The sequence below is a fragment of the Ammospiza nelsoni genome, chromosome 5 (assembly GCF_027579445.1).
Source record: "Ammospiza nelsoni isolate bAmmNel1 chromosome 5, bAmmNel1.pri, whole genome shotgun sequence".
Classification (NCBI taxonomy): Eukaryota; Metazoa; Chordata; class Aves; order Passeriformes; family Passerellidae; genus Ammospiza; species Ammospiza nelsoni.
This window is the reverse complement of record NC_080637.1, coordinates 4,198,622-4,225,265: the sequence shown is the minus strand read 5'-3', so window position 1 is coordinate 4,225,265 and position 26,644 is coordinate 4,198,622. Positions and strand designations below refer to the sequence as shown.

Genomic DNA, 26,644 nt, shown 5'->3' with positions numbered 1-26,644 from the left:
GATAAACACCAAAGAAAATGGTTCAGATAAAAAGGAGAAGCAGTGTGGTTTGGTGTCAGTATATTTTGGTCTCAATCAACAAATCACTTTAAAAGTTGATTAAACTACTTGTGTGTTTAAAGATAAACATGATTAAGTACTTTGGTGGATCTTGGCTTATTACACATTGAGGCTGGATCTGAGCGTGAGTTGAATCATGGAACATTTGTGGGGAGATGCTGATTCCAGGAGCACATTTTGCAAAGTTGCCTTTTCTTTACAGCCCCACCCCAAGGATTAAGAGAATCAGAGTGTGGATCCTCATGCAGGAGGAGGCAGCCCTCCAGTCCAAATGCTGTTTTTCCTTTAGGGGTTTAAAGTTCAGTGCTGATGATACTGGAGTTTTGCAGGCATCATCTTTTCCCTCTGAAGCCTTTTCAGTATTAAAGGTGGCAGTTTTTGATAGTACCTTAAAGCTCATCTCCTTCCACTCCCCTGCCACAGGCAGGGACACCTTCCACTATCCCAGGTTGTTGGCCATGAACATTTCCAGGGATGAACATCCACAACTTCTCAGGGAAACCTGTCCCAGTGACTCAGTTCCCTCACAGTAAAGAATTTGTTCCTAATATCTGATTTAAATCTGCCTTTTTTCAGCTTAAAACCACTCTGTCTCATCCTGTCATTGCATGCCCTTATGAAAAGGATGCTCAAACTCCTGGATGTCTGCTCCATCCTCAACCATTAGTCCCTTGGGCTCTGGGCCATTATTCTTAAATATTCCTCATCAGTATTTTCTTCTCCTTTGAGACAAAATTCATTATTGTTCTGTTGGTTTTTCTGCTTTTTGTTTCTCACCAAAAAGGGCTCAGTCACCCTGCAGGTTGGTAGGATGAAAACAACCATTCATTTAGCTGTGGTTGGAGCTTGTAAAAATTCTTATCTCTAGCAGCAGTTGGAATGTAAGATCCCAAAATAGAAGTTGTTAAGCCCTTACAAGTGCAGACAGTTCTTGGGAAAAGAAAGCACAATGAAACACAACTTTGGATCAATAGAAAATCATTTTAGAGCAAGAATACCACGTGTAGCAATGAATGTAGATGGGATTGTTGTTGCTAACCACTTATTAGATAGCAAGCTTTCTGCATGTATTTTGGAGTAGGCTGTGAGTGTGTGCTAAATACAGCATCATCTCTCTTCATGCTTGTATTGGCTAATGCACCAGTGGTTTAGAAATACTGTGGGACATTTTTATTGAATGAACACAAAATGCAGTCATTACCCTGGAATTAGGGTGGCAGCTTGTGTGGCTGTTAGATAGGGATCACAAGGGATGGAGTAATTAGGTGTTAAACTAAACTGGTGGCAAACCAGGGAGTTGAATCTGGGTTGCTTCTGAATTTCAGGACTGCATTCTGCATCCCCAGAGCTGCTGTGGGGAGCCCTCTGTGTGTAGCCTGTGGTGCAGCCAGGTTTTATCCCAGGTGGAAGTGTTGTGTTGGGGATGTGCTTGAACACAGCTGCCTGTTTTCCTACCATCATCTTCTCTGGTTGCCCACATTTTGGGTCTGATTTCACTGTCCAGGCTCTAATCCATTTCCAATCTCCTCGCTGGAAAAAAATACCTTTCCATATTTCCAGCCCAGTTTTGGTGCCCTGCAGGTGCTGGACATCCATCAGGGTAAATCAGGACCATGCTGTGCTGTTTGCATCCATCTTGTGCATTACCCTGGGGGGCTTCAGTTTGAGTCTTGGCACCTCTGGACTCTCAGTTGCTCCCAGAGGGTGATGTTGGTGACAGAGGTGGAGAGGCTCTGCCCACAGGAGATTTTCAAGCAGCAGTTTCTCAGCCAGGTCCTCACTTTGGTGTGCACATTCTTGTGGACCAAATTCTGGTGGGATGCCTGAGATGGGCATAAACTCTGTGCTTTAGGTATGATGGGCATGGTGCTGTAGATGTGTCCTCTAGGACTGAGGTTGTCCCCTCTCTTTCTGTGGCTGGGTTGGCATGGAAAGAACACAGGACCAGCTGAGTTGACAAAACCCACATGGATGTCTTTCAAACAGATTTTCAGATGTATTGGCTGCTTCTTGGTGTCACCACGTGTTCCTCTTCCCACAGGACCATGCTGATTTGAGAAACCACTTCTTCACTGTGGGGATGAAGCTGGAGGCAGTGAATATGAGGGAGCCATTTCATATCTGTCCTGCATCAGTGACCAAGGTGAGTGCTCAGAAAGGAGGGATGGAAAGAACCTGTCTGGGAAACCCTTCCTGATTTCTACTGCATTTAGGAAAATGTAGTGGAAATCAGGAAGGTACTTAAAAAAAAAAAAAAAAAAAAAAGAGTGGTACTTAAGTGGCTGGAGAACACATTAAGGAATAGGTTTAAAATCCATGGATGTTCCTAATTAATTCTTTCTTTCCCACAAGCATTACCATCTGATTCCATGAACTTAAAACCAATGGAGATGAGCATGTTCATCTACCACTTGCATGCAAAAAAAAAAAACTAAAAAAAGGATCCCTCTTTTGTCTTTATCTCCCCTCCATCCAATGTGTATTTTCCCTGCCCATCTGAGAAACCTTTGGAAATAAAACAGCTGCACCAGGTGGTGGCTGGATATTTAATCCACACACTCAAATACAAGAGAGAGGAAAGCTCTGGGGTCTTCAGGATCATCTCCAGTGTCTGCTCAGCTGTGGGACCCTGAACCTCAGCACTTTCCATTGCTTCATTTCTCCCATCTCTAAAACTCAGGCTTTGGTCTCTTGGGTAGAAACACTGATGAAAAGGTTTAGGTGAAAGCAAATTATTTTCAGTAGTTTGATCCCCAGGTTTTGGCTGTTTCAGCTTTCCATGTTACTTAATGTTGCAGCAAATCTAACCCCTGATTTTGGTCTCTTCTTTTCACCCCTTAGGTTTTTAACAATCATTATTTACAAGTGACCATTGATGATTTGAGACCTGAACCCAGCAAAATCTCAATGCTTTGCCATGCAGATTCCTTGGGGATCTTGCCAATACAGTGGTGCCTTAAAAATGGAGTCAATCTCACACCTCCCAAGGGTTTGTATTCCTTCTCAGTGATTTTTTGGGTTTACTCTGAAGCACGTTTGCTTGTTATTATTGCCTTTAAAATTGTGCTGGTGGTTGCTGTAGAGCATCAGCTGAAGTATCTCAAGCCACAGTAGTTCTCTGGAGTGATTGGGGCTGTTCTGAACATGAACATCTCAGCAAATGTTTCTTGCTGGTGGATTGATGTCCCTGTGCTTTGAAGTCTGATTAAGGCTTGTGAAATCCTCATGAATTCCTGTGGGATGAATCCTAGAGTTCTTTGTGTGTGTAGAGAGCAAAAGCAGCATTAAAACTCCAATCACTGCAGAGGCAAACCCTCTTTCATCCATGTCAGTACAACACTGAGGCCAAGCAGAGCTCCTAAATCTGAATGTCTGAGCTAAAAACAGCTGCCTGCCCGGCAGTGTGGAGGGATTTCCTTGGCTGTCTCAGCAAATCCCAGGGCACACTGCAAGCAGTGTTCAGGTCAGAGCCTGGAGAAACAGCCTCCAGCCCTGCTGTTCCTCAACTTTGTAGCACTGCAGTTAATTACTCTCAACTTCAGACAACCACCTGTGGTGCCCTAGCAATATTTCTTTGCTTGCAAAATGTGTTGGTTCGCTGGAATTTCAGGTTTTTGAAGCTGGTTGGGTTGTTGGTCTGTTGCCAGAAATCAATGTTGCTTGGGAGTAAGAAATGCCTCAAAAAAAAAAAAATCAAGCTAAGTTTTGTGTATGAACTTTTGCCTTCATTTTGGAAAAAGCATGATGCTGCCAAAGCCAGGGAAGGGAAGGGTTATTCCCTACCAGATTCAGAATCCTCTTATGTATATCCAGAGTGTAATTTGAAATTCCCACCAAAGTCCTGGAGCCCTGTGCCTGCAGCTGCATGTGGTACATCCATGATTGCTCTGCTGCTTCTGCTGAAATAAATCTGCTGTCTGGGGCTTCAGCTCTGTCCTGTGTAAGCACTCACTGATACTGGCCAGAAAAGTTGCTAGAAGTCAAAGTAAATGGAATATTTTGGGGATTTTCCACCCAAATTTACATGCAGCTTGCCCAGGCTGGATAATTAACTGAAGGAGACCATAAGGCTTAAAAATTTCCAATCCACGCTGACACAAAGCCTGTCTGAGATGCTGGTTTATGGGTCAAGTGTGTGTGAAGTCTATTTTAGATGCCAGCATTTGAAGGCATATCTGAAGCATCTGTCATGTGAATATTTTTCAGCTTGGTGAGCTCTGGTGGGAGGTGTCCCTGCCCATGGCAGAGGGGTGGAACTGGGTCACCCTCCAGGCCCCTTCCAGCCCAAACCATTCTGTGATTCTGTGGTTCTGTGATCTTGTGTGGTTCCTAGTTATTGGGATCCACCTGGGCACCTGAGGAGGTGCAGAAAGTCTCTCCTTATTCCCCTGGTGAAAATCAAATTGGCTTTCTGCTCTGAGATCAGAAATCCTGGGGGGAAGCTATTAAAAAGGCAAAAAAGCCAGTGGCAAAAAGATGCATTCTATGTGTTGCTGTATTTTTATACTGTGTATAAGGGCTGCATGTCCAAACTGAATTTTAGCACCTTAAAACCTTTTCTATAGGGAGAGACTTTCTTTGAGTTACTAAAATGTAATCAGATATTAGAATGAGTCATTTGAAAATAAGCACAAACTAAACAGAACAAAAACCCAAAAACCATAAAAAAAGAAAGCAGATGGAAAGTGAAAAGCATCCAAACCCCTGGTTAATATAGTCTTGACAAGGAGGTTTTCTGATCTCAAAATCAACTGATTTTTTTTGGTCAGAACAATATGCCAGGTTGGGATATTGGAGTTTGGAGTCCTTTATTTGTCTGATATCCATTCTCTTTCCTTTTTGCTTATCTGGCTTTATTGAAGACAAACAAAGAGTAAATGGGTCATGAACAGGAGGTGCAAATATTTGCTACTCGAAATAGAGAGCAGTATTTTCCTGTACAGTGCCAAAAATGAATACCCATTAACTGCTGCTGTATAAACATTGAACAAGCTCTGTTTGTATTTATTAGAGCAGGATTTATAGACCACTTCCCTTCAGAGTAACAATCATTGTTTTATGAGCTATTATTAAGTGGGGAAAAAAAAAACAACATTTGATAATGTTCCTTGTTGTAAAGCTTACTAAGGAAAAGCCACTTCCAAATCCTCCAGTACATTTGTGTTGTTATATTTGCTCTGAATTAGCTTCTGATGCTGGGCTCTTCCATGCCCAGAGCTGAGGTGGCAAACATGGTGAAGGTGTTGCATGTTTGAGGAGTTGTGCAAACACAGCTCTCAGTGCTGTCCCTTGGGCTGAGCCTTGCAGGGTGTGAGTGCCATGTGCTGATGGAGGCACTGGGTACCTGGCACCTCTCTGTGTGCTGAGGGAGGCAGGACCACAGAATCAGGGATCAGTGAGGTTGGAAAAGACCTCCAGGCAAGCTGGGTCATTGAATCCAAGTTTTGATGGCCACCTTGTCATCCACACCACAGCACTGAGTGTCCAGTTGTTTCTTATCACTTCCAGGGGTGGGCACTCCACCCCTTCCCTGGGCACCCCATTCCAATGCCTGACAACCCTTTTAGTCAAAGAAATTCTTCCTAATATCCACCCTGACCCTTCCCTAGTGCAGCTTACTGTCGTTCCCTCTCCTCCTGTCCCTGTTCCCTGGGAGCAGAGCCCAGTCCCCTGGCTGTCCCCTGTGGCATTCACATTCTCTGAAAAATCCCTTCACCCAGGATTTTCTCCTGGGAAGTTGAGAAGCTTCAGAGAAAAAGGAAAACAAGTTTTTATCTCATTTATCTTATTTGCTTCTCCTGTGTTGTGCTCACATGTGGAATGTGTTTGGAGATTATTTATCCACGGTGATTGTTTCATTAGATTCTGCTGTGAGTTGTTTGATTCTTTGGCTAATCAGGGCCAAGCTGTGTCAGGACTCTGGAGAGAGTCACGAGTTTTCATTATTACCTTTTTAGCCTTGTGTAAGTATCCTTTCTGTATTCTTTAGTATAATATGATATAATATAATATAATATAATATAATATAATATAATATAATATAATATAATATAATATAATATAATATAATATAATATAATATAATATAATATAATATAATATAATATAATATAATATAATATGCCTTCTGAAAACATGGAGTCAGATTCATTGTTCCTTCTTTCATTGGGGCAAATCCTGCAATACAATAGTCCCCTCCTGTCAGGGACTTGTGCAGAGCACCAGGTCTGCATCCCTGAGTCTCCTTTTCCCCAGGCTGAGCCCCTTCCCAGCTCCCTCAGGTTCTCCAGACCCTTCCCAGCTCCATCCCTTCCCTGGACAGCTCCAGCCCCTCCAGGGCTCTGTGGCCATGAAGGCCCAGAACCGGCCACAGCCCTGGAGGTGCAGCCTCGCCATGCAAAGGCCACAGACAAATCAGGGCTCATTTGAAATTAATTTCTGGGTGTTCCCCTCTTGGAATCTTTCCTGTAGTGCTGCAGTAAAGTTATTGTTACCTCCCCAGCTGCCCTCCCAGGTTCCATTCCTGCTCTGTGGCCATGAAGGCCCAGAACTGGCGACAGCCATCAAGGTGCGGCCTCACCATGCAAAGGCCACAGACAAGTCAGGGCTCATTTGAAGTCCAAATGAAATGCAAATGAAAAAAACCCAAAAAACCCCCCAAAAATTGGGAGATTAGTGTCTTCAAAAAATGGTCTGTGAGGAAATGAGCTGCAGTGCAAAGGACCAAAACATGCCAAAACTAAGCTCACAGATGTTGCAAAAGCAGGGGAAAAAGTCAAGGAGGAAGGCACAACTTGGAGGGGAAGATATGAGGGACATAGCATGGATACTTAAAAAAAAAGAAAAAAGAAAAAAGAAAAAAATCTTCCCCAAAGTCAAAGCTATCAAAAGGCAGGCCATATGCCATCAAGTGCAGGTACATGCAGCAAAGCTTGCCAAAATTGATCCCCACTGAAGTCCAAAACAGAAAAGATGGACTTAGAAACACACTGGAATGGAGATACCATCAAAGGAAATTGCAATTGGAGGAGGAAAAAAAAGAAATTTGGGAAAATTAGTGACTACAAGAAAATGGACTGGGATTATATCAGGTGCAGTGCAAAGGACCAAACCAGGCCAAAACAAAGCTCACAGATGTTGCAAAAGCAGGGGAAAAAATCAGAGGAAGACACAACATGAAGGGGAAGATATGAGGGACATGGCATGGATAATTAAAAAAAAAAAAAAAAGAAAAAAATCTTTCCCGAAGTCAAAGCCATCAAAAGGCATGGCATGCCATCAAGGGCAGGGACATGCACCAAAGATTCCTCTATTGGTCCCCATTGAAATTGCAAGATTCTGTTTCCCTTCCCAAAAGGAAATTTCCTTTCGGGAAGGGAAACGGAACCTTGTAAACCCGAAAAGAAAGGCTTACAAACACTCTGGAATGGAGATGGCTCATGTGAAATCAATTCCTGGGTGTTTCCCCCCTTGGAACCCTCCCTGTGCTGCTTTGGGGAGTTATTTTTACCTCCCCAGCTGCCCTCCTAGGTTCCATTCCTGCTGAAGCCTGAAGGAAAAGGCTTCCAGTGGTTCCAGTGGTGCAGGGCACAGCGGGGCAGTTGTGTGGTGACAGCACAGTCTGGTTTTTGTACCTCACCAAAACACCTCTAGTGGGCCTTTTCAATCCACTCTGTTAACATCTGCGTAGCTTAAAATCAGGATTCAAACCCCAACCTTGAGGGGTTTAAATTGGAGATAAAAAAAAGAGATTAAGTGTTGTTACTATGATATTTTTTGAAAATTTTTTGTTGCCCAGGATTTTTTCCTGGGAAGCTGAGAAGCCTCAGAGGGGAATACAACCAATAATTATCTGATTGTTGCTTTTGTATTTGTTACTTTGGAATGTGGCTTGGACATTGTTTACCAGCAGGTGAATGTTTGATTGGTTCTGTGTGAATTGTTTTAATTTAATGACCAATCATGGTCTAGCTGTGTCAAGGTTTTGAGGAATTACAGGGTTTTATTATTTATTCTTGTTAAACCTTCTGTTTTATCTTTTTTCTTTCTTTAGTGTAGTTTTAGTATAGCATTTTTTAATATAATATAATAATAAATCAGCTTTCTGGAAACAAGAAACCAGATTCTCATCTCTCACCTCGTCCTAGAAACCCTCACAAACACCACAAAGTGTGAAGAAAATACTGTTGCAGAAATTGTTGAAAAACAGTGCAAGGATATTTTTTGTATGAAAAAAGGAACATTTTTTATAAGTAACTACCCTTTTTTCCTTCCCTGTGCATGTTTAGTTTTTTAATTATTATGCACTTTAATGCCCCACAGAGACAGGCATCATAGCTCAAGGCTTTATCTCAGCAATTTGCTTATCATGAATGCAATTACTAGGAATAGAAATCATCTTATCCAAGATACTTGGATCTTAGCAGGATGCTTGGCATGTTGTTTGCAAAAATTTTGTCTCCTTTTTTGGGATCTGGCAGACTGGTAGGGGATTATACTCAGTATTCCAGTTCTTGCCTATAAAAAAAAAAGCCACAATTTTCATTGTCATAAAAGACTCATTCACATTTGATCTTGAGTGTCCCTTTTTGACTATCAATGCAAAAGGCATTTAGGGATGTTCTGTGAAATGAGGCCAAGCTGAGATTTCTAGGGAGATTGAGGGGAGAATTTGGCCTTTGGGTGACTCCTGAAACTTTCCAGTAGGAGTAGTTCTGCAGTAATGTCATTAGAGTATCCTCAAGCCCCTGGACAGGATTAGCACTCACTGGTTTCAAGCACTGCAAAAATAGAAATTTAAGTGGAAGGCCAAAAAAAAAAGCTCCCAAAAGCAAATGAAAAATCCCCCAAAAGGTTCTTGCCCAAGAATTTATTGCTAAATTGCCAAGTAGGAATAGTGGATGAGCAAGAGATCTGATTTGTCTTTGTATGATGGGACTCCTTGAGAGATGTTCATATAAAGAAATCTCTTAACTTTACCTGGAAGCAGAGGCTGAAGGGATGATCTGCTTGCTGAGGCTGTTTGAGGCAGATCTGCATTCATTTTCCGGCTCTGCTCCAGATTTCTGTACCATTTTTACTGTGATGGGATTCAGCTCACACACCCTGAGCTGCTGGGGAGCCAGTCAGAAAGGGTGCATGAATGAAGAGAGGGGAATTTATCTCCTGCTTTGAAAGGGAGGATGGATCAGCTCCTGATTGTGCTGATCCCCTCCCTGTCCACTCCTGAGGGAGCAGCAAATATCCCATGTCCAGCTCCATAACCCCATCCACCTTTTAGACAGCTAAAAGCAAGAGAAAGAAGTCCATAACTAGCCCCATGTGGAAATTTGGCCCTTGTGAAAGTGGCACTTGTCATTAGTTACGGGTTTGTTAAAAGTTGGGAGATGCTCACAGAAAAGGGAAGATAAGGGAAATGATTGTCTTAGTACTTTTTGGTGGAGAGTTGGCAGTGAAATGCAGATGTGTGAGTGGAGGCTGGAGGAGCCATTGGCTCTCATGGTGTGTGACCAGGGGCCCTGCTGACACTGCACGGGTCACTGAGGCAGGATGAGATACTGAAACACAAATATTCATCTGCTTGTGGTCTGTTTTGTCCTCTCTCTGTGGTGTGGAGTGGTGGCTGATGGCTCTTTTTGTTTTGTCCTCCTGCAGGTTACTCTGGCCAGGACTTTGACTGGGCAGACTACCAGAAGCAGTGTGGAGCTGAGGCAGCACCTCACCTGTGCTTTAGAAATGTAAGTTCTTCCTTTTGCTCCTGTCCAGCCATGTGAAACAAAACAGCTTGCACAGAAGAAATGCTGCAAGGCTTTGAGAGGTTCTTCCAGAGCACCATGAGGATGCCTTAGGAAGGAAGCTGGGGAAATCTTCAAGGTCTTCAACCCTAAAGAGAACAAACTTATTTTAGTCTTGTCTTTATCTGTAATTATCCTGCTCTTCATCCCCTCTCTGGTTTTGTGCAGCACTATAAGGATCTCATCTGGTTATTGCTATTAATTCAAGTGCTACTAAAAATAATTCAGGTAAAGAAATTGCAGAGTATCATTTGTCCCTTTTTACATTTTAGGTGTTCTCTCTGTATCCCAGGGATACAGAGAAACCGAACCACATGTATTAAAATGCTAAATGTTGAAAATGTCGGAGAAGATGATTAACCCTCATGAATGCTCTGGTCATTGGGACAGTTCATGTCCTTCCTTGATGTAGCAACAGTGATGTTAGAGTGATAGATGCCATTGAGATTCACAGCTTTTGAAATAATCTTTTGCAGGCTGTTTTATGGCAATGACAGTCCTGTGTGGCTTGATCTGACATCAGTCTGATTCATTGCTTGGGGAAAGGCAGATGCAGCCTCTGCCTTTCCCAGCAACCTGGTGCTCTCCTTCAGTGCCCATCAGCTGATGGAGGTTGAGATCCCATCAATAACTGAAAATACTCCTGATGGTGGTACCTAAATGTTAGTGGTGCACCTAAAATGAGCACAGAAAGCTTTGCAAAATGAAGTGATGTGGTGAATGATGGACAGACAGGTTTCTGTAGGATTGTTACAGCTTTTCACTGATCTCAGAAGTCACAGGACTGAGGGATGTGGTGTTTATGGATAGCAGAATGGAGACAGGCAGCAGCTCTGGTTTTCCATGCCTTCCTCATCTGTGGTGGCCTAGGGGGAGCCTGGCTTGGAAGCTTTGAGGGTGAGTTAGTCAATTTTTTATTGATGAACTCACAGTACCATGAACAGAGTCTGACTTGGGAGTCAAACCAGGGTAAGGATTTCTTACCCCCATAAAGGCCCTTTTCCTGAAGGGACTTAAAGCAAAGATTTCCAGCAGTCCTGAGGGAAGCTGCATCACACAAATACAGTGGGGCTGTTTTTGCATTTCTCTTCTGCAAGCATCCCTACCTTTTCTTTATATCTCTTTTAATTTTGCCAAGTAGTGAATCTCTTCTCTCAGCAGAGAAAAGTCTCTGCATAATATCCTCTAAGATTAAGTAAGGTCTGGGCACTTTTTGGTCCTTTTTTTTTTTTTTTTTTTTTTAAGGAAACATTCACCAGATGAACATGTGTCTCTTATTCTTCCACTCTCAATAACACAATTCTTTTTAGAGGGAACTGCTCTGCTGTCACTTCTGCAGCCTCCTGGCTGGCTGATCCCCTTGAATTGTGGCTGTGAGGGGCTCTTTGATGGAAGCTTTTTTTGCATCTCCCACCTCGTGCAGCCAGACGTGGTGCTGGCAGTGGAGGTGCTGAAGCTGTTTCCCCAGGAGGGATTTTTAACAAGGAGAGGCAGTTATGGAATGGATTGACGTGCCCAAATGCTTAGTAAAATAAACTCCACCTAACTGTTTTGCCGTTGATTTTGTATAAATGAGCCTCCAGCACTGAACTGCAATGAAAGGAGCCAGGGTGATGATAAATGGCATTTCCTTGTTAGGCAACATAAAAGGCATTTAAACAAACTCAGCCTGCATTCCTGCAGCCCTGGCCATTAGCAGCTTTTGCAGGGTGAAGCTGATCTGTGTGCTGAGCAAGGCTTGAGGCAGTCCAAGGTGTGCTTGAGAGTAGCAGCCTGTTCTAGGATGGAAAAGAGACCAAAGCCATGAGTTTTTAATCTCTCAGAGAGCTCTCAGTGGTTGTTCAAGGTGAAGTGCCCATGGTCCTTGGTGTTGCATCAATAGGAGAAGGGTTGAATTTGAGCCTGGCTTCCAGGATGAGGGTGTCATTTTGAGTTAGTGGCAATTATTACCCATCCCAATTATTATTAGTAAAAACTCTTATCTCAGAGAGGGAACCCTTTCTGTGCTACTGTGTGCAGAGAGATGCAGAGCAGGTGGAACAGAGGGGAGGGAAATCCAAGGAGAGGAAGCCCTGGTATGGACACACGTGTTGCATAAATGTGTTTGCAGGGACAGTGGTGGGGAGATACTGGGAAGGGACTGAGAATTAAGTGACAGGAGGGGACACTGGAAGGAACAGTGGTAATGAGCACAGCTGGATCCATCTTCACTCCAGCCAATGTACCTGAAAGCTTTGTTCATTGAGCTTAAAATAGAATAATAGGATGGTTTGGGTTGGAAGGGTCATTAAAGACTGTCTAGTTCCAGTCCTCCCATCCCATGGGCACTGCTGCCACCCACTAGATTGGTTGCTCAGAGGTCCATCCTGAAAAATTCATGAAGTAAAGCATTCTTGAATAGGTTACTCAGATATCTTCAGCTTCAGTTAGCTTGGGTGACTGCATGCTTGAAGAGGTTTCTCTGGTCTCAAGCAAGATGGTTTTTTGCTTTATAAAGTTTCTCCTAGCAAGGTGAGAGATGCTTAAGCACAAGAGTTCTGGGAACCCTCTGTGTAGTATCACATTAACAGAAAATGCATAATTGGCAAACATTCAGGCATCCTTGGAGCTGATGTGGAGCAACCTCCTCCCAGTCCCCTAGGAGTCAGGAATAGAACATGACATGCATTTCATCACTGAGTTTTCCAGTTGGTGCAAACCTGCTCCTGCACGGGCTCCTCTCTCCAGGGTCCCAGCCTCTTCTGGGTATCCATCTCCTGTGACAGGGATACTCAGGGGCAGCAATCTCCACCCCCATGTGCTGCAGGGGCACAGCTGCCTCACCCTGGGCTGCACCAGCACAGCTCTCATTTGGCTCTGGATGCCTTTGCATTCTGCAGGGTATCCTGCCCTTCCAGCAGAAAGCAAACCATGCTAAATCTATGCTTCCCAGCAGTCTGGGTGAAGTTGTGCAGTGCTGCAGTGCCATGTTTCAGCATTGTCTCTTGCCTCTTTCAGACATCCTTCAGCCGTGGCTTCACCAAGAACATGAAGCTGGAGGCAGTGAACCCCAGGAACCCTGCAGAGATTTGTGTGGCTTCCATCACCTCAGTGAAAGGACGGCTGATGTGGCTGCACCTGGAAGGTACATGCCCTAAAGGCTGCTGGTGTTTGTCTGCCTCACTCACTCACTCACTCACTCACTCACTCACTCACTCACTCACTCACTCAATTTTGTCCTTCATTCTCTGCACAAAATTGCTCTCTCCAACTTTTCAATTTTGTACACATTGACCACTTATGTTTTATGAGGAATTACATTTACCTGCTCTTTCTCTGGGGGAGCTGCAAGTTCCTCCACCCTTCCATCCACATGGTCTTTATCACCATGATAACACCCTCCTCCCTGCCATCATCATACACCTTCATCCTAGGAATAGTTTTCCTCACTTGTGCAGCAGAGACTTCTATAGCAGTTCCCAACCTGACAGTTTGTACAGGAGGAGAGGTCTCTAATCAAAGCCCTTAAAGTTGGTAAAAACATTGCCAGGTAACCCAAAGGATTATAGTTCCTCCCAAGTGTTTGCCTTTGGTAGAGCTGTGTGCAATGGCAGGTTTTGGTTTTTAACTCAGAGGTGATTGTTTGCCTTCTAGCTCAAGGTAGCAAAAGCTTATCTGGAGCCTGGTCTGGACACAGGGCAAATATTATTTTTTAATTGTTATAAATTTCATTCCTACTAAGGCTGCTGTTGAATTTACACCTATCTGATGAAGGACTTTGTCCCATTTTGGCAGCTTCTTTTCTTAAATGACCAGGTGTCTTCACTTGTATGTGCCAAAGATGTAGATAGATGCAGGAAGAGGGCAACACACTCCCACGTTGCTTCCTTCCCTCATCTCTTTCTTCCTGCCTTTTACTATTTTAATTTCTTAAAGGATGTTTTTTTACAACTTACCATAAAAAAGCCCTGTGTACATCTACTTTCTTTTGAGTTCTGATATATAGATGCTTTAAGCTTGGTTTATATCTCAGTACCAGGAATTGAATGATCTGTTGTAAACAGAAAAGATGCATAAGACTGCAGAAAACAAAAAGAAATCTTTGCTGCTCTAGGAATACATCACTACAGTATGCACAGTGTTATGCAAAAAGCAGGCATTAAAAAAAACCCACAGCCAACTGCTTGCAGAGTTGAAAAATAAATGTGGCTTGAAGTGAGGCATGGGTTTTTTTGACTCCATTAATATAGTGTTGTTTCTGACTGATTCTTTATATTCTGGAAGCAGCAAGGCTGCCCAGCTTCCACAGGATCCCATCACTGAAGACCTCAGGTCTCACCATTTATCACAGGCACCTCTGCAGCTTTCATTGTTGCCCTCCCCATTTCCCAGTTGGACAGCCCAGGCTGCAGCCATAAACCAGGAGCACAGGAGTTAAGCAGGGCTGAGTTAGACATGGGGGAGGGCTGTGTGATAAATCACACTTTGTACAGTAGCAAAACCCTAAACTCGAAGGCGAGCGTTTAATGAGCAGCAGTGTGGTTCCCCCGTGGTGGAGGAGCAGCTCAGGACTGATGGGATGCTCTGTGCTCTCTGCTACTTTATTACTCATCATCTGCATTGTTAATTTTTACTGGTTCATTTTAGATTTTAGAGCTTGAAGCTTTCTGCTGTGAATTTATACAAGTAATAATGCACGCTCCCTGCACAGCCCAGGAATTTGAGGAAAACCCTTTTGGTTAATCACTTCTCCAGGGAGGTTTCCTGTAATTTCCTCTTTTACAGTTTTCTGGAGTTGCTGCTCTGTTCTACCCATCCTGTAAAATTCATGGTAGACATTTTCCTCACCCTGTTTCCAGTTTCCTTGTTTTCCCTTTAACCTCTCAATTCCCATGGACATTTCTTGCTCTGAGAAGAGAGCGGCATAAAACGCAACAGATGAAACTAATGAGTCTCAGAAAAGCTGTTTTCCACTCCTGTGAGTGAGGCCAGAGGAAGCAGTGAGATGTTGGAAGTGGAAAGCAGGGTTATCAATTGCCAGAGGGCAGAAGCAGTGCCAAGGAGGACAGAGGAGCTGTGAATATGTCTTGCAAGAGGAACAAAAGTGTTGCTGGAGAACAGGCATTGTGCTGCTTTCTTGCTCCTCAGGGTGGCTGCAGCTGTAAACTTCAGAAGCAGAATGTTCATAGAACCATTTTGGTTGGAAAAGACCCTTCACGTCTCATTTGTTGTTTCTTGTAAGCAGGAAAGTACATTTCATCTGGTTACTTTATAATAATTTTGAATTGTAGAATAATTAGGTTGGAAAGGACCTCTAAAATAATTGAGTCTGTTTTGTCAGAAGAACACCATTACAATAATGAAGTAATTGGTTTTCTCAGACCACTGGTGACATTTCAGTGGGGGCTGTGTTGATTTCTTGCTGTGTTTAGGGCTTGATCCATGGCTTGCTCACTGTCTGCATGTCTTGCCATTGATCCATGACTTGCTCACTGTGTGCATGCCTTACCACTGACTCACTGTTGTCACATGGGCTCCTTGCCTGGATTTGTGTCAGGTGGAAGTGGAGCTCCCCACTGGAGCTTTCATCAGGTTCAAACTGAGCAGTGACCACTGGTATTATCTCGTGGAGGGAAATGGTTTTTCAGGGAACTTTAGCTGCTGAAATCTTGTGTTCAGCAAGTTGTGTCCTTCCCCTATACCTTCATCCCATTCTCTTCCTCACATACCAGTATGTATTTTCAGTGGATAGTGCATGAACATGATGATGCAGGGCTCAGGAAACACCATGAGGACATCCTTGGATCTACACAGACATCATAATTGCATTTTTTTTCATTATTTCCTCCAGCAGTGTGCACCTATTTCCCTGCCTCCTTTGAGGAGGAGGCTTTTTTCTGCAGCCACAGTCTCAGAGCAGCAGGTTCATTACTGATCCAAATGTTGCACCTCAGCCTCAGTGCTGTTCCCATCTCAAAGTTCAATTACTGTTTCAATTACACCACAAGCCCTTGATGAACACACGTTAGTGAGAAGCTCCCTGTAGTCCTCTGGCTGTGCACAGTCAAACACTTGCTGCCTTTAGCAGGAAGCAAAGATGTTTTAACAGATGCCAAGGCAAGGGTGATGCAGGGGGAACTGCTGATCCTTTGGTCCCTTTTATTAGGAGATCACCCCATGCTGGTGCTGGAGCTGTCTGTCCTGGGGTGGAATTGGCAGAGGGAGGAGGTGAAGTTGCTGGCCCAGCTGTACCAGCAGCTTGAATTGGAGTAGTTAAATGTGCCTTGACTCAGGACACAAGAGTTGTTTTAGAAGGAACTCAAAGCCAGCATGAATATCTTAATTGGACTTTGAGTGGAAATAAGGTTAATTAGGAAAAAAAGTAGGAAGATTTTCCTTCACTGAAGGGGTGGTGAGGCATTGAAACAGGTTTCCCAGGGTAGTGGAGGAATAACTGTCTCTGGAAGTGTTCAAAAGTCATGTAGATGTGGTGCTGAGAGACATCATGGGTTAGTGATGGGTTAGTGGTTGGGCTTGATGATCTTGGAGGTCTTTTCCAACCTAAATAATTAATTTGTTCTGTGAATGGGACCCACATCAATGAAGAAAGGAGGTTGTCTTCTAAAACAGCTGTGATAACCAAATTGGAAGATAATTGCTTTAACTAGAGACTTCAGGTGAAGTTTTGGAGTCAGCATTGTGCCGTAGACCTTGGTGCATGTGCCCCACTTGGGATTTTCATACTGCTTCTGTCCTGTTGGGTGACCAGCTCTTGCTTCCTGTGATGAACCCTAGGAGAATTCAGGGCACTTCTGGACAGAGGAGTGGCCACCTCTCACCCTTAAAAAATGGGACTCAAGGGCAGAGCTGCACAAAAAAGCTTCAGGGAAGCACTGGAACATCAAAGCCTCTCTCTCACATTAGCTGCCAACCTGGGAAAGCCTGGATGCACTCTCCTGACATTAAGAGCAAGCATTCAACACATCCTTCTAACTCAGATGTGCAACATCACAAAATATCCAGGGGTCAGCCAGGCTGTCTGGTTGAGGGAAGTTACGTATGTTTAACCTCCCTGGCTTTTGGCTGCTTCACTGCACACCCTCAAAGTGCTCTTAATGGGGTTTTCCTCTGAACCACATTGCACTGTAAATGCAGCAGCCCCATCCTTGCTGTCTGTGCAGAGCTGAAGATGAAATGGTGCCTGATTTGGGTGCAGGGAAGCAGATTTATTTTTACATGTTCCATCATTTGCTTCCCCAGGCTTGTGATGGGTGCTTGGATGGCTCTGAGCTTGGTGTTCCCATGCCTAAATCCCATTGTAAATTTGTGTTTGTAGGTTCACAGATGCCCTCTCCAGAGTACATTGTTGATGTGGAGTCCATGGACATTTTCCCTGTTGGCTGGTGTGAAGCAAATGCTTATAACCTCACCCCACCACACAAAGCTGTTTGTAAGTACATGGAGACCTGAGAAGTGCAGATGATATCAGGGATTTTTCCTAAGGTCTCTAATCCCATTTTTGACACTATCAACCTACCCAGCAGACCAATAACCAGGCTATTTACAGTACACAATCACGTGTACTGCAATAAATCATAATAAATCTAATTAGTGACCAGACTGGAATGATACAGTTTGTGTTTTTCTCTGTGATCAGCCCCTTCAAAAATGGGAGTTGTCTGTGGTGGAGAAGGCTGTTCCATGGTTTGAGATTGCAGAGGGGGTTGTGGGTTTGCAGAGGGGTTGTTGGTCAGTGGGGTTGTCAGAGGGAAGCCAGGTTTTGTTGTGCTGAGCCAGGTTCACTCAGGCAACTGAGTGGATTGGGGACAAAGACCTCAAATTGAAAAAAAAACAAAACCATAAAATGTCAGGTGCAGTGGACAGACAGAGGCCATCCAGGTGCCCCTTTCCAAAGCAGGATCTGCTTCATTTAAATAGAGAAATAATTGCTGCCATTCTGTGATGGAATTTCTGCCTTTTCCCAGGGTATGTGTCCCTTATTTCACTGCCCTTGCCAACTCAGAGATTTTCCTTGTGTTCAGTTTAAATCCCCCCACAGCACAATTAAGCCCACAGTGTTTTGTCCTGCCTCCAGTGCACATTAAGACAAATTTCTTTCCTTTCTATTTGCATTTGAGGGCATTTCATGAGAACTCAGTGGCTTGGTGCTGCTCTCCTGTTCCAACATATCCAATCTCAAGCCACCAGGTGAAAAATTGGCCTCATTGTTTATATTAATTAACATCTGAAAGGCAAATTTTAAAATGTATCATCCCTTTCAAAGAGTTAAATATGCTTAAGTTAAAAATCAGGCAGCCAGAGCCTAATTTAGGAGAATACTGCTATGGCAACATTATGCAGCCTTATCACAAGTTATTGCTGGGGATAAATTATGCTGGAGGTAATCATGCTTGTAAAATGTAATCTTATCCATATGTGTTTCTGTATGGAAAAATATTTGTGTTTTTATTTTAATTTTTTTTCTTTTATGCTGATCCCATAAAACACAATATTAGCATTCCAGAGGAAAGATTAAATGTATTATTACATCCTTAAAGTAGGTTTTAATGATGTAGTGACTTACTTAAAAAATACCAAGAAAAGATGGTGATAGTAATTAAGTACCATTTCATTGTGTTCAAAGTCATTTTATAGTCAGTGCATTTACACAGCTTTTTATGCATTCTGGGTGTACTTAACAGGACAGAAGGGGACAAAATTCTTTTTTTCTTTCTTGCTTCATTTTTGCAGTGCGAAGGAAGAGGAGAATTGCAGTTGTGCAGCCAGAAAAACAGTAAGTTGGTTTGGGGGTTTTTTGTTATTTAAGGTGGTGTTTTCACAGGAATGCATCAGGTCTTCCAGGGGGGATAATACACAGCAGCTGTGTGGCTCAGTAACTACTGCTCAGATACTGCAGCACAGCCAGCAAGAGGATTCTTTTAAGGCTGAAATATTTGTTAGCATATTAGAAAGTCTCTGTAACAGCCTTTTTTTGTTGGCTGGGGCTGTACAGCCCCTGTCTGATGGCCAGCAAGGGATGCTTAGGGAAGATGGACATATACCAAGAGGGCATTTCCCTGTCTAGCTCTTGCAGTTTGTAGAAACTTGAATTTAAGGGATTTAAGGGAGATATTTGGAGCCTGGGTGTCTAAAGCTGACACATCAGAGTATATTTTCCAAGAAGGGGTGGATCTGGCTCCTTCATCTGCAATACCCTGGTCTGTGATCAGCCATGGGGAAGTGGAATTGTGTTGGAGATATCTCTGTTCCCCATCCCAGGCTGCTGCTGGTGTAGCTTTTGGTCCAGCCTGGGGACTGGTTCTGGCCCTTTGTCCTGTCTGATGCTATTAAATACACCAAATACTCTATTAAATACACCCCATTCCTCTTTTAACAGGTTACCATCCACAGTGCCTGTTGAGAAAATACCTCATGACCTCTGCCCAGTTCCTCAGCTAGACACAACAGGTAAGGATCCTTATTTCAAAGACCCATGTCCTGTGTGGAAGGGGAGGACCCCAAAAGGCAGTGAGTTCCAGTAGGGGTGGGGAGATGGAACCACATCCTCAGGGGGTGTAAGGTGGAGTGAACCCACCTGATGTACAGCAGGTGAGGGTCTGGTTCTCCACATGTCCTGCTGGGGCTATCACAGTTCCCCTGGAGCTTGCCCAGCTGATATGATGATATTAAGACAAGGCTAATGAATCTCTCTGGTGGAGATGGGTGCAGGTTGTTAATTGACACTGATGAAATTGGGTACAGCAGGACCTGATGGGTCCCCTCTGTTATGTCAGGACTGTGTGGTGTGGCTGCTGCTTCTGCCAGAGGCAAATTCCTCTCCCCTTTAGCAGAGGCAAGAGGCTCTGAGTGCAATATTCATCCAATTAATGGTGTAAACCTAGCAGCAGGGACAGGATTTAACTCACTTGATTTCAGCAGGCTGTGGGACACATGTTGGCATTGCAGCCAACACCCCATTACAATCAAATGGGGAGAATCAGGGTCCTTTTGGGTATGATAACCAAAAAAAGTGGATGACCACTTGGAAGGCATGTGAACCACATCTAGAAGTTCACATTTCTCTCCATGGTCTATAGAGGAGCCCAGAGTAATTGGCCCAGACAAGGAAAACTGCTCTGTAGACCCATGTTGGGTCAGGGAATGGCACTGCAGGACTTGTGGGGGTGGACAGGAGCTGAAGAGGAGTTTCTAAAGCTCTTTCACTGAGAGAATGTTCTCCCTGAGCTGCCCCCCTGTCTGTGAGGCTCAGCTCATGCATCCCCTCCTGGCAGGTTGCAGTGAGGTGCTTGTGTCCCCCTGCAGTGTGAGTTCTGGGAGAGCCCTGGCTCATGTCATGGATTAACTCCTTTCCCAGTCCTCCTTTCAGCAGACAAATCAGTCACTATCAAAACCACTTCATTTTCCCATGCTGGATGGATTTGAATAGCAGAGACTTCCCTACCCTCTATCCCAGGGCAGAATTTTGTTCCTCCTTTTTACTCCTCCCCTTCTTCCCACATCCAGGAGGAAGAAGTGTGGAAAATAGAAAAATACAAACTTCCACAGGCACACGATGGTTTAATTTGCAGCCTTGGAAGAAGCTTGAATTGATGTAAAAATAAAGTATACAGACATTAAACAGAAAAATTATAAACTTATATTTCTATAGTTATAAGTAAGAATATGCCTTAAGTAAGTGAGAAACTGTATTGATAAGATAGTGAAGGGTTTATAATGTAAGGGTGTAATTGTATACAATAAGCTAAGAGTTTAGAAGTTATAATAGAAGTATGTGTGTGTACTGTGTGATTGTAACCCATTAGATGAAAGTGTATACACATTACAGTAGAAGTAAAGGTGATAAGTTAGAAAAACCAAATAAACTTTGTGGCAGCTATCCATTAGATTAGAAAGTCATATATTATCTTGTAATGAAAAACTTGAGACCATTTTGAGCTACAGCTGACTACTTACTCTCTTAAATCTCACACACTCTAAGACTAATGTTTATTTAAATAATAGATAATTTTTAAACCAACTGTAGTCCCATCTCTTCAATTAAAACAATGATAATAATATAGACATGCCCTTGATTTTTTGGTATAAGAGTGCTGCAGGCACCTCACTGCTGCTTTCTCCTTGCAGGCACCATCAATGGGAGGTACTGCTGCCCCCAGCTCTACATCAACCACCGCTGCTTCTCAGGTCCTTATTTAAACAAAGGCAGGATTGCAGAGCTACCTCAGTCTGTGGGGCCTGGCAAGTGTGTGCTGGTCCTCAAGGAGGTATGGCCCAGCTCTCTTTTGGGGGGGTTTCAGAGGAAAGTCTGGGTCATGGCTTGCCAGACCCAGAATTAGCAAACAGTGCACCTAAAATTGTCCTGGGGTGGTTTCCATGAGGCAAACTGCAAGCCAGGAAGAAGGGGCAGGTTTTGCATTGTGGGTTTTGATGGGAGAGCTGATATTTTTCAAGCATGGGGAGTTCTTTTGGTTGGAAGCAAATTCACTGTGGGTTGCCATCAACACAGGAGCAAACAGCAGTGTCATGGAGATGTGGGCATCTTGTTTTGGAGACATAAACAATCTCCCAAGGAGCAGGACAATGGCAGTGGCCCAGCATTGGTTACTTTGCAGAAAATATTCAAGAAAAACTCAAGCTCATTCTGGCCATGGGAACCAGTTCCAAATTCTGGGAAGGGTGACAAGAAAACATTCAGGGTGTTGCTGTACCTGATTCCTGCTAGCTGTTGCTGAGATGAGGGAGGTGCCAGCAGCACAGAGAGCCCTGGGCAGGATGGAGGTGAAAAATTGCAGCACAATTAAAGTTCCTGATGCTTCTCAGCCATTTCCACCTAAGGCTTGTTGTTACCTCCATTGATGCAATGAAGCATCATCCTATTTGTGTACCCTTGAATCCCAAAGTTTTAGGTGAGTAGCAAGTAACTCTTATGCAGTTTATTATTACCAAACTTATTTTTACAGCCTTGCTGTTCATTATTCCCAGTGCCAACACAGGTTTTCTGCTGGGACCACTGGTTTATTGTGGTTTCTTTCACTGGAAGAGGCAAGTGAGGTGGCAGTGCCTGTTGTTTGACATCAGCTGCAAAGTTTGTCTCATTTCTGAAGTATTTTCTTGGAAAACAAGTTGAAACCTGGAGCCAAATACAATGGGGACATCAGCTACTGCCATGCAGCCATTGCACCTGGGCTAAAAAGTGGTGACTGTAAGGTAGCTCCATTTAATAAAGGCTGACTTGAAGTTAAATTAAAATAAATACATTGTCAGCTTTAGTTTTGGTACTGGGGTCAGAATATCTGAGAAGCCCAAACAGTTCTTCATATGTGCCAAGAACTCTTCAGCAACGTTGTAAAATAAAACAAGGTGTCTTCTTAAGACTCCAGATGATCTATAAGCCCCCCATGTTTTAGAGAAATATGCTGTAAAGATTAATTGGCTTCATTGCTTACTGCTCTTACTATTTTTAAGACACTTTGCTCTTTCTCTATTTAAAAAGAAAATGGACCATGACAAAAGATGCCCTTTAGATCCTTGATCATCTAATGAAAGAATCCCAGATAACTCTTCTGCTCTCCTCTCTCTGTCCCACAGATATATCAGTATTCCAAGTTAAAAAAAATAAGTTTACTGCCCTGCTTTGAGGCCACCCTAGGATTTAGCATCTCTTGTTAGGAGTATGGGATTATATCTCAGATAGAGGAGGGAAATGGAGTTTTTCCTCATAAGAATGCTGATCATTGAGGTCTTGAATAAGAGAAAAGAGTTGTGATCATATTTTAGCTGTACCTTGACAGTGAAAGTTAGGAAGGAAGTTAGGAGTTCTCCTAAGAAAACTTCATCCATCTCAAAACTTGAGACTGTTTCAAGGGGGATGGAAATGGGAAATGTGTGAACACCAGAGAGCTGTGATGGTAACAAAAGTGCTGAACTGCCCAGTGGCATCAGGCACACCAGATATACTCAAAAAGAGCCCCTGTGCACATGAAAATACATTGGAGAACTTTATGAACATCATCAGGTGCTTGTGAGGTGGGGCAGAGGCTTGTGATGGTGCTGCCTGATCGTGTTCACTGGTGTGACTCCAGCTCCCTCAGCTCTGGAAATCTGAAGGCCAGCAGCATCAAAATAAAACCTCACTGATGCATAACAGCAGAGGCTGAGCTTGCCTAATCTCCCCTGTGCTCCAAGGCACCCAAACCAATCCTGATGCAGAGGGCTGAAATGAAACCACCAAAATCTCTGACTGGTCACGCTCCAGCCAAAGGAAATTTGACCTGAGATGGTTGATGTAATTTTCCATCTCCAGAGAAAGTTGGAAACTGGTCTAGGTTTCTTCACTGGTTTTGTTTAAATCACAGTTAATTTCTTTTTCCAAAATTCTGTTTGTTTGCATTTAATAGAGTGCAATATGAAGTGATGCTGTTGCTAGAAGGTACCACTGTTACTGTGATGATGGACCTTTTCTGTAGGGTAAATTGCCAAACCTAGTGACTCACTTGAGGTACAAGATGAGTAAAAGCCAGAGGTTTTAAATTTTAAGACCAGAGGTTTTAATTCCTTTTTTTTTTTTTTTTTTGCCTTCCTTGAAAAGGAAATAATTGTTCTTACAAAACACTCATTTTTTTGAACTGAGTGTAGAAGTTCACAGAGTCCTGCTGGTGACAAGCCAGCTTTGAGAAAAGTCCTGGCACTGTGGGTGCCTGTGCAGGGCTGGAGTTGATTAGGTGTCTGGGAGAACGCCCAGACAGGGCCACACTGGTATTGCAGGCTTGGGTTTTCTTTTCTTTTCTTGCTCATTTCCCAGCTATTCTGACAACTCATACAAGCACCATTTCACTGGTGGAAATTGGTCAGCAAGATGCTTTCTGCCCCATATATCTACACCAGCCAGGGTGAGTGTAGAGGTGTGCTCAAGGAGAGCCTTCCAAACAAACACCTGCATGTAGATTTCATGTTTCTCTTTTTGCTGATTTATGTCCGGAGATAGCTCAGGGATGCCACTTGCTCAGTTTCTCGGCTGTTTAGGCTTGTAAGTTTTCTGTGCTGTCTAGGTGGCCTGGACAGGCCCAGGGATGGCCTTGAAGAGCCGACGCTTCAAAGGACGAGGAGAGACTTCTGATCTTGTCTCGGTCTCGGTGTTTATTAATTGTTTATCTAAAAGATTTTCTTTCAGCCCAACAGAGGTCTGCACAGCAAGTCAGCCATGGGCACACTGCGAGCCCCCGGGGCGGTCACTTATCTTTATACCCGAAGTTACGTGTACAATATTTATCATTTTTCCCCAATACCTTCTACCCTTATTAACCGGTGCACTTCTAGTAATAACCAATCCCAAAGTGCCAACATCACCACAGAAGATGGAGGCCAAGAAGAAGAAGAAGAAGAACAGGACACGCCCCAATTCCTCCATCTTACTTCTTTAGACCCCCCTGTACCAAAATCCTAAACCCTGTGTTTCACACTCTAATTAACTTATCCCTTCACCATACACCCAGTGAAACCTTCCCAGTCCTCATACAGGTGTCGTCTCCTGTGTAGGATCAAAGCCCTGCCACCAGATACTTCTGGCAACATTCCAGGACTCCCGAGCCCCCCCAAGGGTGGTCTCGGCCACTCTGCACCTCCATCCTGAGGTGCTGAGATCCCACACCTGCACAGGGGTTAAAACTCCCTGGATTTGCTGATCAAGGCATCTGATGAGCTGTGAAGGAGTGTGGCAGCTCCCCAGACACTTGATGTTTTGAAAACCCACTTCTGTCTGGCTTCCTGACACCAGGTGTCACAGGCTAGTGCTCCTCAGTTTGTGTGGGGAGAGACCAGCAAGAAAGATGTGGGTGAGCAGCTGGAAGGGCTCACTCAGAAACTGTAATTTCATAGCATTTTAAAATGGTTTGGGTTGTATGGGACCATAAAATCATCCAGTGCCTCCCCCTGCCATGGGCAGGGACACCTTCCACTATCCCAGGTTGCTCCAAGCCCTGTCCAACCTGGCCTTGGACACTGCCAGGGATCCAGGGGCAGCCACAGCTGCTCTGGGCACCCTGTGCCAGGGCCTGCCACCCTCAGGAAAGAGCTTCTTCCTCATTTCCAGTCTAAATCTACTTTCTGTCAGTGTTTGGTGTCTCTAATTGGACTTTTTTGAAGAGTGGTTTGAGTTATGTTTCCAAGGGCCCGATGATAAATTAAATTTTGCTTCTAGTAAATAACCTATCCAAGCAAACTCTAGCCAGTGCCATTTTACAGAGTGCTCTGCAGCATTAAGTGAAGCCCTTGCCTGAAAATGATTAATCCTGTAGGGCTTTCAAAATGCTAGCAAATCCTCAGGTTGCTGGATTTAGAGGGGGGAAAAAACCAACCCGGAAAAAACCAACCAAACAAACATAAAACACATTGGTCACTGCAGTGTGACCTAGTTATTTTTTTCATTTCTGGTGAACTCTGTTCATGGTTGTTGGATAAACTTCATGTTCATCATACTGAAATCATTTGCAGGCCCCCAAGGAATTAAGAACAGGCGTTAGGTAACGAGCTAAATTAGATGAAAACCAATCCAGATTCACTGTGGGATCACTCGTGTGCATACAATGCAGAGTGTTCAAACACACAGTCTGGTGCTGTTAAGAGATTTGTTTTCCTTGTGTTTATCTCCCTATGCCAAGTGTAGGCTATTAAAGCTTGCATTTCCTGAGCCAATAGCAAGAATCATTTTTATTCTCAGTGACTTTGGATTAAAAGGATTGGCACATGTGCTCTCTTGTACAGAGTGGACACACACTGGGCTCCAGGCACACCTCCTGCAAACTCTTTTTGAGGAGACTTCATTGCTATTCTGTTAATACAGTCAAGGCACACAACTCTCAGGCTCATAAGCACATTGCTGACTTCAAATGTGTGAATTTCCCCTTCAGTGTTCACTGTGTGGTGGTGCACATGACCTGTACCTGGTTGTGCCTTCAGAACTATTTCTGCTTTCATTTTTTTATTAAACTGGTCCATGATGGGTGCAGTCTGTGCAATCTGCTTTGGGTGAGAGGGTTTTTCACAAAGACAGAATCACTGCTTAGCAGATTTTTGGGGTTAAACAGCAGCATTTAATGCAGTTATCTTTTTAGACTCAGGTGTTATCTATAGTATGGCAACAATGATGGCAAAATATGTATATATATATATAATGATCCATTCTGAGATCTCTCCTCCTTGTATCCAGCACTTAACCTGTGCAACCAGGACAGAAACAAGCTGCTCCTGCCTGTGCAGCACCTGTGTGGTCAAGGACTGCTTTTAAAGGCATCATTGTTGTTGCTTTTATCTCCCCATAGGTTCTCAGCATGGTGATCAATGCAGCTTACAAGCCAGGGAGTGTTTTACGAGAACTGCAGCTTGTGGAAGACCCTCAGTGGAATTTTCAGGAGGAAACACTCAAAGCAAAGTAAGTCTTCAGTGTGTGTTCTTTTATTTGGGAGGTTTCAGAAAAGAAACTGACTTGGGGAAAAAATATAAGAAAAGGGGTTTTTTCTATTGTGAGAGTTTTACTTTTCTAATTATCGTTTTGCTTCATTGAATTATTTGACTCATTCGTAGCAACTTCAGAAATGTTCTCCTGAACAGTTCATTTCTTTTGTGTTTCTCCAAGCAGCCATCCAGTTTTTGATGAAGTCAAGTCCTGAGTTTTATGATAAGCTGTTCTTATAAGCTTGGCTATTAGTGAATGAACTAAATTCCTGGCTTTCTAGATGGAGGAGTATGGCTGCTTTTAAATTAGAGCCTGTCAGAGTAATGCAGAAAAAACTGGT

General features: G+C 43.6%; 1 protein-coding gene across 1 annotated transcript in view; it reads left to right on the top strand.

The window, feature by feature from the left end:
- The window catches only part of SFMBT2 (Scm like with four mbt domains 2), a 116,154-nt gene that overhangs the window by 67,590 nt on the left and 21,920 nt on the right, over nt 1-26,644 (top strand). Inside the window, exons 8-16 of the mRNA XM_059473030.1 lie at nt 2,102-2,203; nt 2,902-3,049; nt 9,715-9,797; nt 12,852-12,978; nt 17,170-17,283; nt 18,585-18,627; nt 19,231-19,301; nt 20,979-21,118; nt 26,171-26,280. Coding sequence (XP_059329013.1) covers nt 2,102-2,203; nt 2,902-3,049; nt 9,715-9,797; nt 12,852-12,978; nt 17,170-17,283; nt 18,585-18,627; nt 19,231-19,301; nt 20,979-21,118; nt 26,171-26,280 — 938 coding nt within the window. The remainder of the gene's footprint in view (nt 1-2,101; nt 2,204-2,901; nt 3,050-9,714; nt 9,798-12,851; nt 12,979-17,169; nt 17,284-18,584; nt 18,628-19,230; nt 19,302-20,978; nt 21,119-26,170; nt 26,281-26,644) is intronic.